At 38.1% G+C, this 12069-nt stretch overlaps 2 protein-coding genes across 2 annotated transcripts in view; one reads left to right on the plus strand and one right to left on the minus strand.

The window, feature by feature from the left end:
- Window positions 1-3862, plus strand: part of LOC103913753 (borealin-2-like) — an 8194-nt gene extending 4332 nt beyond the window's left edge. The window contains exons 6-9 of the mRNA XM_009320296.1: window positions 357-455; window positions 2222-2354; window positions 2783-2869; window positions 3683-3862. Coding sequence (XP_009318571.1) covers window positions 357-455; window positions 2222-2354; window positions 2783-2869; window positions 3683-3730 — 367 coding nt within the window. The 3' untranslated portion in view covers window positions 3731-3862. The remainder of the gene's footprint in view (window positions 1-356; window positions 456-2221; window positions 2355-2782; window positions 2870-3682) is intronic.
- A 1839-nt stretch (window positions 3863-5701) lies between these two features.
- DNAJA2 (DnaJ (Hsp40) homolog, subfamily A, member 2) overlaps window positions 5702-12069 on the minus strand; it is a 30863-nt gene continuing 24495 nt past the window's right edge. The window contains exons 6-10 of the mRNA XM_009320338.1: window positions 12044-12069; window positions 10126-10322; window positions 8265-8409; window positions 7964-8091; window positions 5702-7446 (exon numbers count right to left, since the gene is read on the minus strand). The exon at window positions 12044-12069 is cut by the window's right edge and continues 126 nt beyond it. Coding sequence (XP_009318613.1) covers window positions 7258-7446; window positions 7964-8091; window positions 8265-8409; window positions 10126-10322; window positions 12044-12069 — 685 coding nt within the window. The 3' untranslated portion in view covers window positions 5702-7257. The remainder of the gene's footprint in view (window positions 7447-7963; window positions 8092-8264; window positions 8410-10125; window positions 10323-12043) is intronic.

Here is a 12069-nt window from a genome sequence, read left to right on the forward strand (position 1 = left end):
AAGAAACTTCCCAAGAAACTTTTTGCACACTCAGATAGAAAGCTGTGGATGCTCCCTTAATTATACCCAGCTCAGGTATTGCCGCCCTCTCTTATCTACTAACATAAATTATCCTTTCATTCCCCTATGGTGTTAGGTCCCATTATATCACATCTACCTCAGGAGGACTTCTTCACATGTTTATACACTAGATCTCTGTCATGAAGCACTTCAACCTTCTCTAATTCACTGTCTATCCTCACCCTAGCTAAAACTCTACAGTAGATAAGGAAATAAAAAATAAAATTTAAAAAAAACCCCAACCAAACCCCAAACCAACAACCACTTTTTTCTTTTGCCTTTTTTTTTTTTTTTAGGTCTGTTCACTCTTCTGCAAGTGTGACTGAGGCCGTTAAGTCTCTTGCTTCTGATTGCAGTGCCACAAATTTCAAAGCCATGCCAAAGGTATCTAAAAGGTAAGGAGTTTTCTGCTTGTTCTTAATAAATAATTTTGTTAAATACCAAGACACTATATATCTACATTAGTATCAATCTGGATATCAATGAATCATCATCAATCTAGATTTAATAGATCTTTGTGATCTGCCGCTAAATTTGGTAGCGGGGACGCAAACCAGTCACACCTCCTGCTTTGACTGTGGGTGTTAACTTATGTTCTCGTGGAGGTACAGGGTTTGATGTCATAACTAAGTTTAAAAAAAAAAAAAACAAACCACAACAGATTTAGGGTATAAATTCTACTCCCACCCACTGTTGTTTAAAGGTATGGTTTACAGCTTAAACTAATTCTCAGAGCCCAAGCTTGATGAAAATGTCACCAATGCTGCTGTGTTTTAAAAAAAAAAAAAAAATCCAAACCCCCAAAGAACCCCAACCAAATAAATTGACAATCAGTTCTTTGCATATTGAACAGATAAGGCCCTTTTTCAGTTATTATCATTCTCCATACGCTACAGAGTTTGTTTTGTGTCATGGTTTAACCCCAGCCAGCAACTAAGCCCCACACAGCCGTTCGCTCACTCCCCCCCGCCCCCCGGGTTGGGATGGGGGAGAGAATCGGAAGGGTAAAAGTGAGAAAACTCGTGGGTTGAGATCAAGACAGTTCAATAGGTAAAGCAAAAGCCGCACATGCAAGCAAAGCAAAACAAGGAATCCATTCACTTATTTCCTATCGGCAGGCAGGTGTTCAGCCATCTCAGGAAAGCAGGGCTCCATCACACGTAACGGTGACTTGGGAAGACAAGCGCCATCACTCCGAACATCCCCCCCTTCCTCTTTCTTCCCCCAGCTTTATATGCTGAGCATGACATCATATGGTGTGGGATATCCCTTTGGTCAGTTGGGGTCGGCTGTCCCAGCTGTGTCCCCTCCCAGCTCCTTGTGCACCCCCAGCCTGCTCGCTGGTGGGGTGGGGTGAGAGGCAGAAAAGGCCTTGACTCTGTGTAAGCACTGCTCAGCAGTAACGAAAACATCCCTCTATTATCAACACTGTTTCCAGCACAAATCCAAAACAGAGCCCCCCTACTGTGAAGAAAATTAACTCTATCCCGGCCAAGACTAGCACAGTTCTGGCAGAAGTCAGCAGCTGAAGTGAGGGGGTGAAAAACTTAGTAACTTAAGTGGGTCATGAAACCATCAAGTGGCTTAGTTTCACCTTGGCTTGCTATAAATTTCAGAGGCTTGTTTCCATGCAGAAGATACCCAAATCTTACATTTTTTGAAGTGGAATAAGAACGATTGTATCATGAAAGAAACAGGAATTTTGTATGGCATAAGGCATGCCCTGTATCTCTGAGAGCTAGCAGCTTTGGTATTTCTTGATATCTCCCTCTGTAGTAGACAGATACAGCACACATCTTATCTTAAGCCCTGAGGCATGAAGTTTTCTCTTTCCAAAACTATAAGCATTCACTGTTGATACTGAAGAGCAGATATTCTTGTTACTGAGTGGTCCAAATATCAGCTTGCTCACTGCCCTGTAACACAGGCTTAGAATGTTACAGCAGTGTTGTTTCAGGGTCATAAAATGTTACCTAGTGTTACTAGTAAATGCTGCTGGTGGTTGGATTTCCTGTAGTCTTCCGGCAGAACTGGAAAAATTTAAACATGACTGCCTTTCCATTAGGTGTGCTTGCTACTACTTGCATTTAGCTTCATGCTTGAAAATTTCCAGCAGAGCATATGAAGTTAACCTCAGAGTAACATTTTTATTGTATTCTAGTGCTGGACTACAACAGACTGTCTCAAGAACTGTAGCTACCGGTGGAAGAGTTCAAGGCATGTTACTAAGAAGTAAATCAGTACCCCAAGATAAAACTGTTCCGTTTGTAAACATTCCCCTGGCTGATGGACAGGTATCAAACTTTTTTTTTTTTAAAGCAAAACAAGGAATTCATTCACTTATTTCCTATCGGCAGGCAGGTGTTCAGCCATCTCAGGAAAGCAGGGCTCCCTCACTCGTAACGGTTACTTGGGAAGACAAGCGCCATCACTCCGAACATCCCCCCCTTCCTCTTTCTTCCCCCAGCTTTATACGCTGAGCATGACGTCATATTTAAAAAAAAACCAAACCTTTTCATCATACAGTAGTTGATAAACTGTGAATAGTCTGATAGTGATAGCTCTTGCTATTCCTAAATGAGCTGCTGCTAAACAAAAGGAAAAATGGTTACTAAAGTTTTGCAGTGTAGCAGGGAAGCACATGATTTTCAGAAAAGCTGGCTGCGCAAGTGAAAACTTTCAGAGTAGTTTTTATCTTAAAACTGTTTCTCTTCATGTTTAGACACTCTGTACGGCTGGTGGTGACCTCCATAATATTGATGTGCAACTACTAAATCAAGATACAGTACAGCATATTCATAACTTAGTGGTAAGCTTAAACTAGCAGGCTTACATATAAATATTCAGATACCTAGTCTCAGGTTTTCATGTGAGATACTGCCATGAATGGGAAATCTAAGTGCTTTAACCCTTCTGAGGTTAAGCCTAAATTGGTTGGCGTAAATTGGAGGGAGGAACAGGGAGGGGAGAACTGCTGCACACAGATAATGTGTAAAAGTAAATGCACTTAAATAAGCATGTGCAGTTTGGTAATTGCCCGGGGGACAACAGAAGCCTAAACTCTTCCTTCTAGATTGCTCTGGTGTCTCTCCTACCATGTGAGCAAACTCCCATTCTCTATCTCATATTCACAAAGGCTTACAAAGCTAAGTTTTGATTCTTGTTATTAATCTGTCTATTATGTCCCTTGCTGAGTAAGAACTATACTTCTGTTAATTCTCTGCTGCAATTGAATAGTGACTGCCTTACCTTTGGTTCAGGGAAGTAAGTTGTTTTGAAGCAGAATGAAGTTGAACAGAACTTTGTAGCGCATAGTGCCTGACTCTTCTAAAGATGAGGGTACCTGGGCTTTTGGATGAAGTAATGTGCAGCACTAGAAATCTATCTAGACATAAGAAATATTAATCAGTTTACAGTCTTGCAGGTATTTAGTCTTGAATGCAGCCATATGAGTTAAGCTAAAGATCTGGAAGCAGTTGGATTTTATAACGTGGACCTGCCTCTGTAGGTAGAGAACGGGGGAATGCTTGCTCACTGCTTGCTTTAGCAATAGTGACTTTTCTCTTTATTCTTCCAAGTTCTGTTGGGTAGCTTGAACTAAAATGATTTTTTCCCCCCTTAGAGTGAGCTGACTGTACTATGTGGAAAGGCAACAGCTAAACCGAGTTAATGGAACTGTCTTGCGACTGGAGAATGTTCATGACAGCTCTTGCTTGCTGCCTCTGAAGTGTTTAGAGAATGTCTATAATGTCTTAATAAAGCTGTATAACTGCCCAGTAAATGTTTTTATATAAAAGCTTACAGTGTGATGTGTATTATTAAATTCCTGTTATCTCTGTGAAGGATACAAAAGCAGAAGAAAATAATTCTACTTTTCCAACCTCTTTATAAAAGGCTTAGTTAACATCTAACCTCAGTTCACAGTAAAATGAACAGTAATAGGTTGTATGTAGGAAATAAGTTTTAACTCTGATATTCTAAATAGGACTCTTTTTTTACATAACTATTCATATGTATAGAGCTCTTTAGTGTCATTCTTCCACACGTGCCACAAGCAGAATGTACTGTTGGTTTACTACTCATGTTTAGTCTTCTCAGAATCTAACTCTGGAATTAAGCTGAAGTGCAAGTTTCTAAATTCTTGCATAGCATTTTAAGGCATGTAACTTTAGTTCTGTGGTGACATATATGAATCTGACACAGGAATAAAACTTATTTCTAGTCTTGTGCTGTGATGTAATGTGCAAGATGACAGGTAATAACCCAGACTTACTGTAATTCGTAGTGTCAACCCAATTTTTCTAGTACTTATGTACTTTTGAGTAACTCGTAGGAAAGGCTTTTAACATCTTTCCAGGTAAAGATGCCAGTCCAGCAGTCACAATTTTCAGAACTTGAGGATGCACTTGGCTGTTACTCTATCAGTGGTGATTTCAATTAAAGTGTTTTCACTGTGGTAAAGGATGGTATGAAAGACTCCTACAGTCTTTAAACTAAAACATTAGTTTAAGAATGAAATCTAGATTACTTTTTCTTCTGTTCTGCTTCCACCTTTGTTTCACTTAAGGAAATAAAGGTCACAAGTTTCAAATATGGAGGGGAAAAAAAAAAGCTTTCCAAGGCATGGGAGACAAAACTGGTGAAGAACATGAAGTCAAAACACTATCAAACCTTGTTTAAAACTATGCTCTCACTTGGTAACCAGAAAATACAGGAATAAACCTCTCATTCAGATTACACATGGAGCTTACAGAAAATTCATGAATAGTTAGTTTTGTAACTCAATAGTTTAACCTGAATTAACATCCATTTTCCCTTAAATGGATAAGAACATCACATCAATGTGGTATCAGCTTTTGATTATTGCAGGCAAATGGCCATTTCAACATGAATGATTTAACACCTCTAACATAAGTGTTTAAGTTGCAGCTGTTTACTACTGAGAACACTCAACTAATGTTTATTTGATTATTCATAGGACAATCACATTGGCCCAGTTAAAGCATTAATAGCTATGTTGAGCATTAATCTTCATCAGTAAACTACTGAAGTATTAGTAACTGTAGGAGCATATTACTTGCAACTTAAATACTAAAACCAAGACAGCATAGATTGTGAATTTATGTGAAGTTTTTCTACACTACAACTTTGTACCCTCTTAGTAGAGCAGGAGATGCACATAGGGGCAATGCTGAAGAAGTTGCCACTCATTGAGAGATGCTGCTGTCAGGAGCCTAAATTAATGCAATCTTGGGACTGAAACAGAACTAGACTAACTCCCTCATGCACTGATCAGCTTCCCTCCACACCTTCACTTCAGCATGCTATCCAGAAAGTTACCATGAATCCCTTCCTCTCTGCCCCTGAAAAAAGTAGTTTGAAAGCAAGGAGATAAAACATTTAGAGTACATACTGTTTCCGAAGGAGGTAAATCCTAAAGCTACTACTTAAAAGCAGAAGACAGGCATTTTAATTGTTTAAGCATTACAGGTTAATATGACTGACTTCTTGGAGAAATGAATCAGAAGAAAGGATCAGTATGAAACTATGGCTTCATGAAAAGCAACCCAAAGTTTTAATAAATGAAAATAAAGATTCACTAGACGAGAATGCCACAGCATAAGAAGTCAATACTGAAATACAGGTCAAACAGTATTTATTCTTGCGTCAGCTTTAGAGTCTGTAACAAGGATGTTCAGCAACACTCAAATGCCAATGCCTACCCAAGCACATGGAAACCCTTGGAGTTTGTCCCTCCAACCTATTGGTAAAGTGTCAACAACTATCTGAGCAGTAACTAAACAAGTCACACTTCAGATTTGTAAAGAAAAGTAGAGGCATCTTTCAAGTTCCTTGCTTCAACAGGGAAAGAAACCTCACTATGGTTGGTAAGCTGCTTCTCTAAAGTTCACACACAGTTCCTTAACACTGTAACAAAATGCTTAGATAACTAACTGTACCTGATAATTATTTAAGGTCACATTTTTGCTTTGTTGTGGTATTTTTACCAATTAAAAGCATATAAAAAGGAACAGAACTGAAGCTGAAGAACTTAATGTCTTAATAGCTAAAACAGAAAGTGCAGACTACTGGAAAAGTAACAAAGCCATCTACATTTAATATGTTCCCAGGTCAAAAATTTTTGTCAAGTACAATACTAATAATCTCTTTACAAACTGTATTAATGCAACCAAAAGTTGCCGGGCGTAATGTTCATTTCTACAGAGATTTTTTAGAACTGGAAACATTTCTCTAGGAAGTCAGGCTGAATCAGGCTTTGAATTAGATTCGAAGGCTAAGAGAAAGACGCCATTATTTGGGGATTTAATCATGTTCATTTGAAAGGTTTTGTTATCTTCTGATTGTACTCGGATATCTTTGTGTTTTCTTCATACAAAGGGGACATGGCTGCAGCCTTCCTCATGCCTATTTAGTCATATCTCATTTCAAGAAGAGACTTTTATATGTGGCACACAATTGTTACCTAACTGCAACCTAGTCTTAAAGCAGCTTCAGCCTCCCTGTGTTTATAAAATGTCTACCATCTACATAGTCTCTTTGTACACAGAATAGTTAAAGCCACTGTAAAAGTAAGAGTTACAAGGCAGAAGAAATATATTATACACCAACTGCTTTTATTTAATTTCAGAAACCGTTCACAAGATGGTAGAAAAAACTTACAACCACTTCTAATTTAGTCTTCCATTGTTCCCAGTCAGCTCTAAACCCATTATGTGCAAAGCCCATTTACCATGCATCTAGATGATAGATACAGGCTATGAAATTCTTTATTCTACTTGTAGCAGCTTATGCAGGTGCAGCCAAATACCAAGCCTCAGGACAAATTGTACACAAACTTTACAATGTAGAATTTGAATTTAAAATATGAAACTTAAAATCTACACAAAACTGGTAAAAATCAAGCACAAATACGAGGACAAACTTAAAACCCATGTGAAAAGGAGTCTCGTCTTCCTTTCAAGTGCTTTATTCTGCTACACAGTCAAAATGAAGATGTAAGCTTGTGGTTAGTTTAAATTACACTCTGTAGATACTATAGACCAATTTAAAAGTTACACATACAGCAATAGATGTCCATTGGTTCATCTGGATTACTTATACAATCCAGCTGGATTGTTGAAAACAAGTCAGGCAAAATTGAAAGAAAAATCCTTGTGCAACTTTTTAGACAAACGTTTACTGATGGGCACACTGTACCCCAGGTCCATGATGGCTGCTTTCTTCATCAGAACTATCATTATAAGCTTCACGTCTCTGGCCACCACCTGAACCACGAGTGGTATCAAATTCCTGAAGATCTACCTCTTCTGCATCACCAATTACATTGGGAAATTCTGGTCTAGCTGGCAGAAGATCTTCAAGTTCCTGCCCCAAAAAAAGAAGGGTATTCAGTACTGCATCTACAACTGCTAAATAAAGTGACCAGTTTCCCACAACTTCAAGACTCCCTCTCAGAGCAGGATTAGTTTAGAAGTCTAAGCTGATGTAAACCATGAAGTGCATACTCATTTGAAAGTATCCAAAATATTTGTACCAACTGGAAGACGCCGCTTAAAGAAAACCAACAGCTCTACATATCATCAACCAAAAGCGCAATCAGTAAATACAGTTGCACTCTGAAAACTTATCACACAGCAGCAGGAAGATTCTTCCTCCTGCCCTCGTCTGCCCAACATCTGCACAGCTCTTAAATATAGGTTCCATGAATTCATATTCCAATGGGTACTTTCAAGTTACATGTTGCCCACAAACAGCGTTACAAGAACAATTGTACTTGCATCTAAATTTAAGCACTGAAAGCAAGCACGTGAGGAACAACACACACACTTCGCATACACTGTCAAATAAGGACCACCACATTTATGCTTGAAAAACTACTTACTGAAAGCTTTTCTGGGCTAATCCAGTTATTTTCAGGAAACTGAACGTCAAATTTAATGTAAAGATCCCCCTTCTCAAAAGGATTGCGATACTGTGGCATTCCTTCACCTCTGACTACGCGAACACAACCTGTAATTCAAAGAGAAGTAAGCTGGAGAGTGCTATTTCAGAACAGATCTTCCTCTATACAATTCTCTTCATTTCTCTAGCCTAGGTTCAGTTAACAGGACAACAAGAATGGGACTAAGTGTTCAAGAATCACAAAAGCATAGTCAAAGAAGTCCTTATCAGGTCAAGCTTACCTGGTTCAATTACTTTTCCAGGAGGATATTTAACCACAATTTGACGTCCATCAAGGTGCTTAAATGTGAACTGAAATCCACACAGTGCTTCGACAAGTCCAATCTTGTGTGTCATATGCAAGTCATTCCCATCGCGCTGGAACACCTAAAAAACAAAAAACAGGAGATATCTTTTCTAGTCCTATAATCATATCCCCACAAGACTCATTATTTAGAATTTATTATTATTTATTCTTAAAATTCAATGTCAGAGCAACAGCCTTTGTACAAAGTTAACTTGATTCTGTTAATTCAAATAGCTTAACATGCTTGGAAAGTTTGTGCCTGATGAAAGCATCATCTAAGATAAGGCAAACCACACTATATACTACGCTGGACGGTTCGAACTAAACAAGAAGGGCTGTATAGCAGCAGTGCTCTCTTAGTCCCAAGATCTTCTACGCAAGCAACCTATAAACAAAACTTATAACAGTTTGACACTACTTTCCCTGCACCAGGGTACAAAACCCCACATCTTTGTTTCGCAACATTTAACTAGTCATCATGCATATCTACTTCAGCCAACATTATCTACAGCAGGGCTTTGATCAATTAGTCCACAGCTGTCTTAAGTGATCTTTAAGCCATATCACTCAGGATTCTTAATCAGAGTAAATGTAAGCTTTATCCACTGGCAGAACCATGACTCCCGCCTCAAGGGAAATTTTAAGAACACTAAAAGTCAGTCTAGTTTTACTCACTAGGACACAGGGTACACTATTTTCCAGAATTGTTAATACTGTAAAACTAGATGTACTTCATTAGAGGACTAAGACAGAAGTGGCATCCACCATCTGGTATTTGATGCCATCATGCACATCTGACTGTTCTGTATGCTTACAGACTGTTTCTCCCTTATCATAGTCAGAATCAACTGCGATGCCACGTTTCAACCAGTATTACAGAAGGAAGAAGAGAAGAATGTGTAAAGAGCTATGCAAAACTGATTGACAAATTAGCAGTCCCTGACACAGCTTTGAAAAGCTTGCAAAGTACCTAATTTCAGATAACCAACATTATATCCTTAATATGTGACTGGAATTTAAATTTGTACCCAATGCTATTCTTTATCCGCAACAGAACTTCCCCCACAACCATTTCATTCAACATTTTTCCAGAGTATACCACACAAACTATTTCTTATTTCAACATAGTAATACCTAGCCTTTCTAAACAAAAACATTCAAAAAAAAAAGCAGCAGTCACCTGAACTCTGCCCTAAGAGAGTTTTAACACAGAAAAAGATAAATATTGCAATATTTAATTCAAAAGTGCAATGTATAGACTCCAGAATACAGTAAGCATAAGCTTTAACAAACTAGTATAAAATAATTGTGGGGATTTTTTTTAAGTGACTCAGTAACATCAGCATTCTGTGTTATATTTCCACAACCACAGCAGCAGAGATAGAAAGCACCATCTGCGGATTTTAATAGGAGTTCCCTGCCATGTCACAAGACATTGGAAAAAAAAGCAACACCTAGCATTTTGTTCGTGTCACAAGCAAAGCAGATTGAAGTTAATATCCTGAATGGCTCTTCACTGCATCCACTGTTATCAAAGTCAGCCAGAGCTTACCTGAGAAAGCTACCTTTTATTAGCTATAGGAAGCACCAGAATCTGGCATGTCCTCTGGCTACAGACTTGCAAAGTTTTTTCTGGCTCACCATGAAAACCATGTTACTTGCTATAAATCTATTAAAAGCTATTCACCATCTCTCCCAGAGCTGCAACTATATGAATTACTTTAAAATGAACAACCATCTATACCACTTAAAGACTAGGATAAAAGGCATTTAAAATATAAACTCAAAAGCATTACCTCATTCTCTTTTTCTTGGAGTAAGAGGACAATATCACCTGGTTCCACACCTGGAGCCTGATCTGCTTCTCCACTAAATGTAATTCTTTGCCCATGTTTCATGCCTTTGTCTACATGGACTTCAAGTATTTTTACCTCTTTGATCACCTTCTTCCCTTCACATTTTTTACAGCGGTCTTTTTCATTAATTACTTCACCTAAAGAAAGACAAATTTTGAGTTCAGAGATTTCCTCATAATTGCATCTGATTCTGAAGACAAACTGTTTTACAGTAGGCTAAAGAATACATGCAACACAACTAGTAATTCAGCTGTTGCTTTATGAATTCCTCACAAGAGGAAAGCCAGGCTTAATTTACCCTAGCTGGAAGAGAGGGAAGAAAAAATAAAAAAAAAGCGGAGCGGGAGGGAATACAAAGATACACATAACCTTCCAAGCTGTCTTATCAAGGATTTTGAAAAGTAAGAGTGCTTTAGAGAAAGGCAAAACAAGACTTTGTCTATAGCTCCTAGTGTTCCTTACATCTTAATTTGACTCCTGTATCCTTACCACTCAACTTACTATTCTTAAAAAAAAAAAGCCTACTTTTCCATTCCTTGTTATGCTGGAGGATGACAGCTGTAACAGAAAGGATGAAGCTAAAACCAAACTGAAGCATCTCCCCTCCCTTAAAAGTCAGAATACAAATTTCAAACTATTTCAATTAATTTGGAAGCTTAGTTCCACTTCTGTTAACAACAGTGAAAAAAGGATTACTGGGTTCTGTTTATTGACAGCCACATTTTGCAGTATGCCACCACAACAAAGTACTATGTAAATGCAGCAGTAGAACTAGAGTCTCTTGCATTCAAAATGGGGGGAAGAGATCTGGTCAAATCAGAGTTTCATGTAAGAGCAACATATAGGTTTTCCCACAGAAAGGATCCAACATTTTCTGACACATAAGGGATTTCACTTTCATACTCTGAAACTGAATAGTTTTTCACATTGTCCATCACCACTAGCAAGGCAATTACTTTTTCCAGCAAAATGAAGGATGACTATCCAAAAACAGCTTAAATTTTCTGTTCTACTTCATCTTTCTTTTTCAAGTAAGCTATTGTCTTAGTAACCAAAATATTAGGCCACATGCACTGTACAATTTCAGTACTTATTTCCAATACTGCTCTAAGTGTCACAAGCAGATGCACTTGGCTTCAGACCTGAAACTTGCCAGCTTAAACCATCTTTCTGTGAAACAAAGCATAACATTATGATGCAGTTGAAACTACTAAATATGTAGGTTAGGTATGTGAACTGTGAAAACAAGATGTTCAAGACAACATCATTTATGAAATGTTTTGACTAGTCACAAAATACAACTCGTTGTAATTTCTGAGTATTGTGAAGAGTAAAATAATCCACAAGGTGATGTTACTACTTTGCAAACTGCAGAAGATGTAAAGAGAAATCACATGAAGTGCAGATCATGTGCTGAACTTGTTCCCCCAAACACAACCAATTCAGCAAAACGTATCTTCTTAATTTGAAGACGTTAAAATCCAACTTTAGGTTTCCATTTTTAACCTAAACCTGTCCTTGGATATTAGGAGACTGCAAAAAGACAGTAAGTTCCTAAAACAACAAAATCTTGGTTTTTACTTTAACACAAGAGTAATAGCAATAAGTAATATTCACATCTAAGTGTTTTTAAAAACACCAATCCCTACTGTTCAAGCTTCCAGGCTGCTTTTCAGTACATTAAACACTGTAAATCTTGCTGTTGTTTCAAGTAAAATGATTTCTCCATGTTGACATCAGATTGAGAACCAACTGACTAGATGGGAGCAAAACCGTCCTGCGTAAGTTCCTCCTGAGATTTAACCAGGAGGTTGAATCCAACTAAATGCATTTAGTAACATAGAAGAGCTTGGCCTACCTTCTCCGTTGCAGTCAGAGCATACA

This window comes from Pygoscelis adeliae, unplaced genomic scaffold (genome assembly GCF_000699105.1).
Source record: "Pygoscelis adeliae isolate BGI_AS28 unplaced genomic scaffold, ASM69910v1 Scaffold62, whole genome shotgun sequence".
In the NCBI taxonomy this organism is placed as follows: Eukaryota; Metazoa; Chordata; class Aves; order Sphenisciformes; family Spheniscidae; genus Pygoscelis; species Pygoscelis adeliae.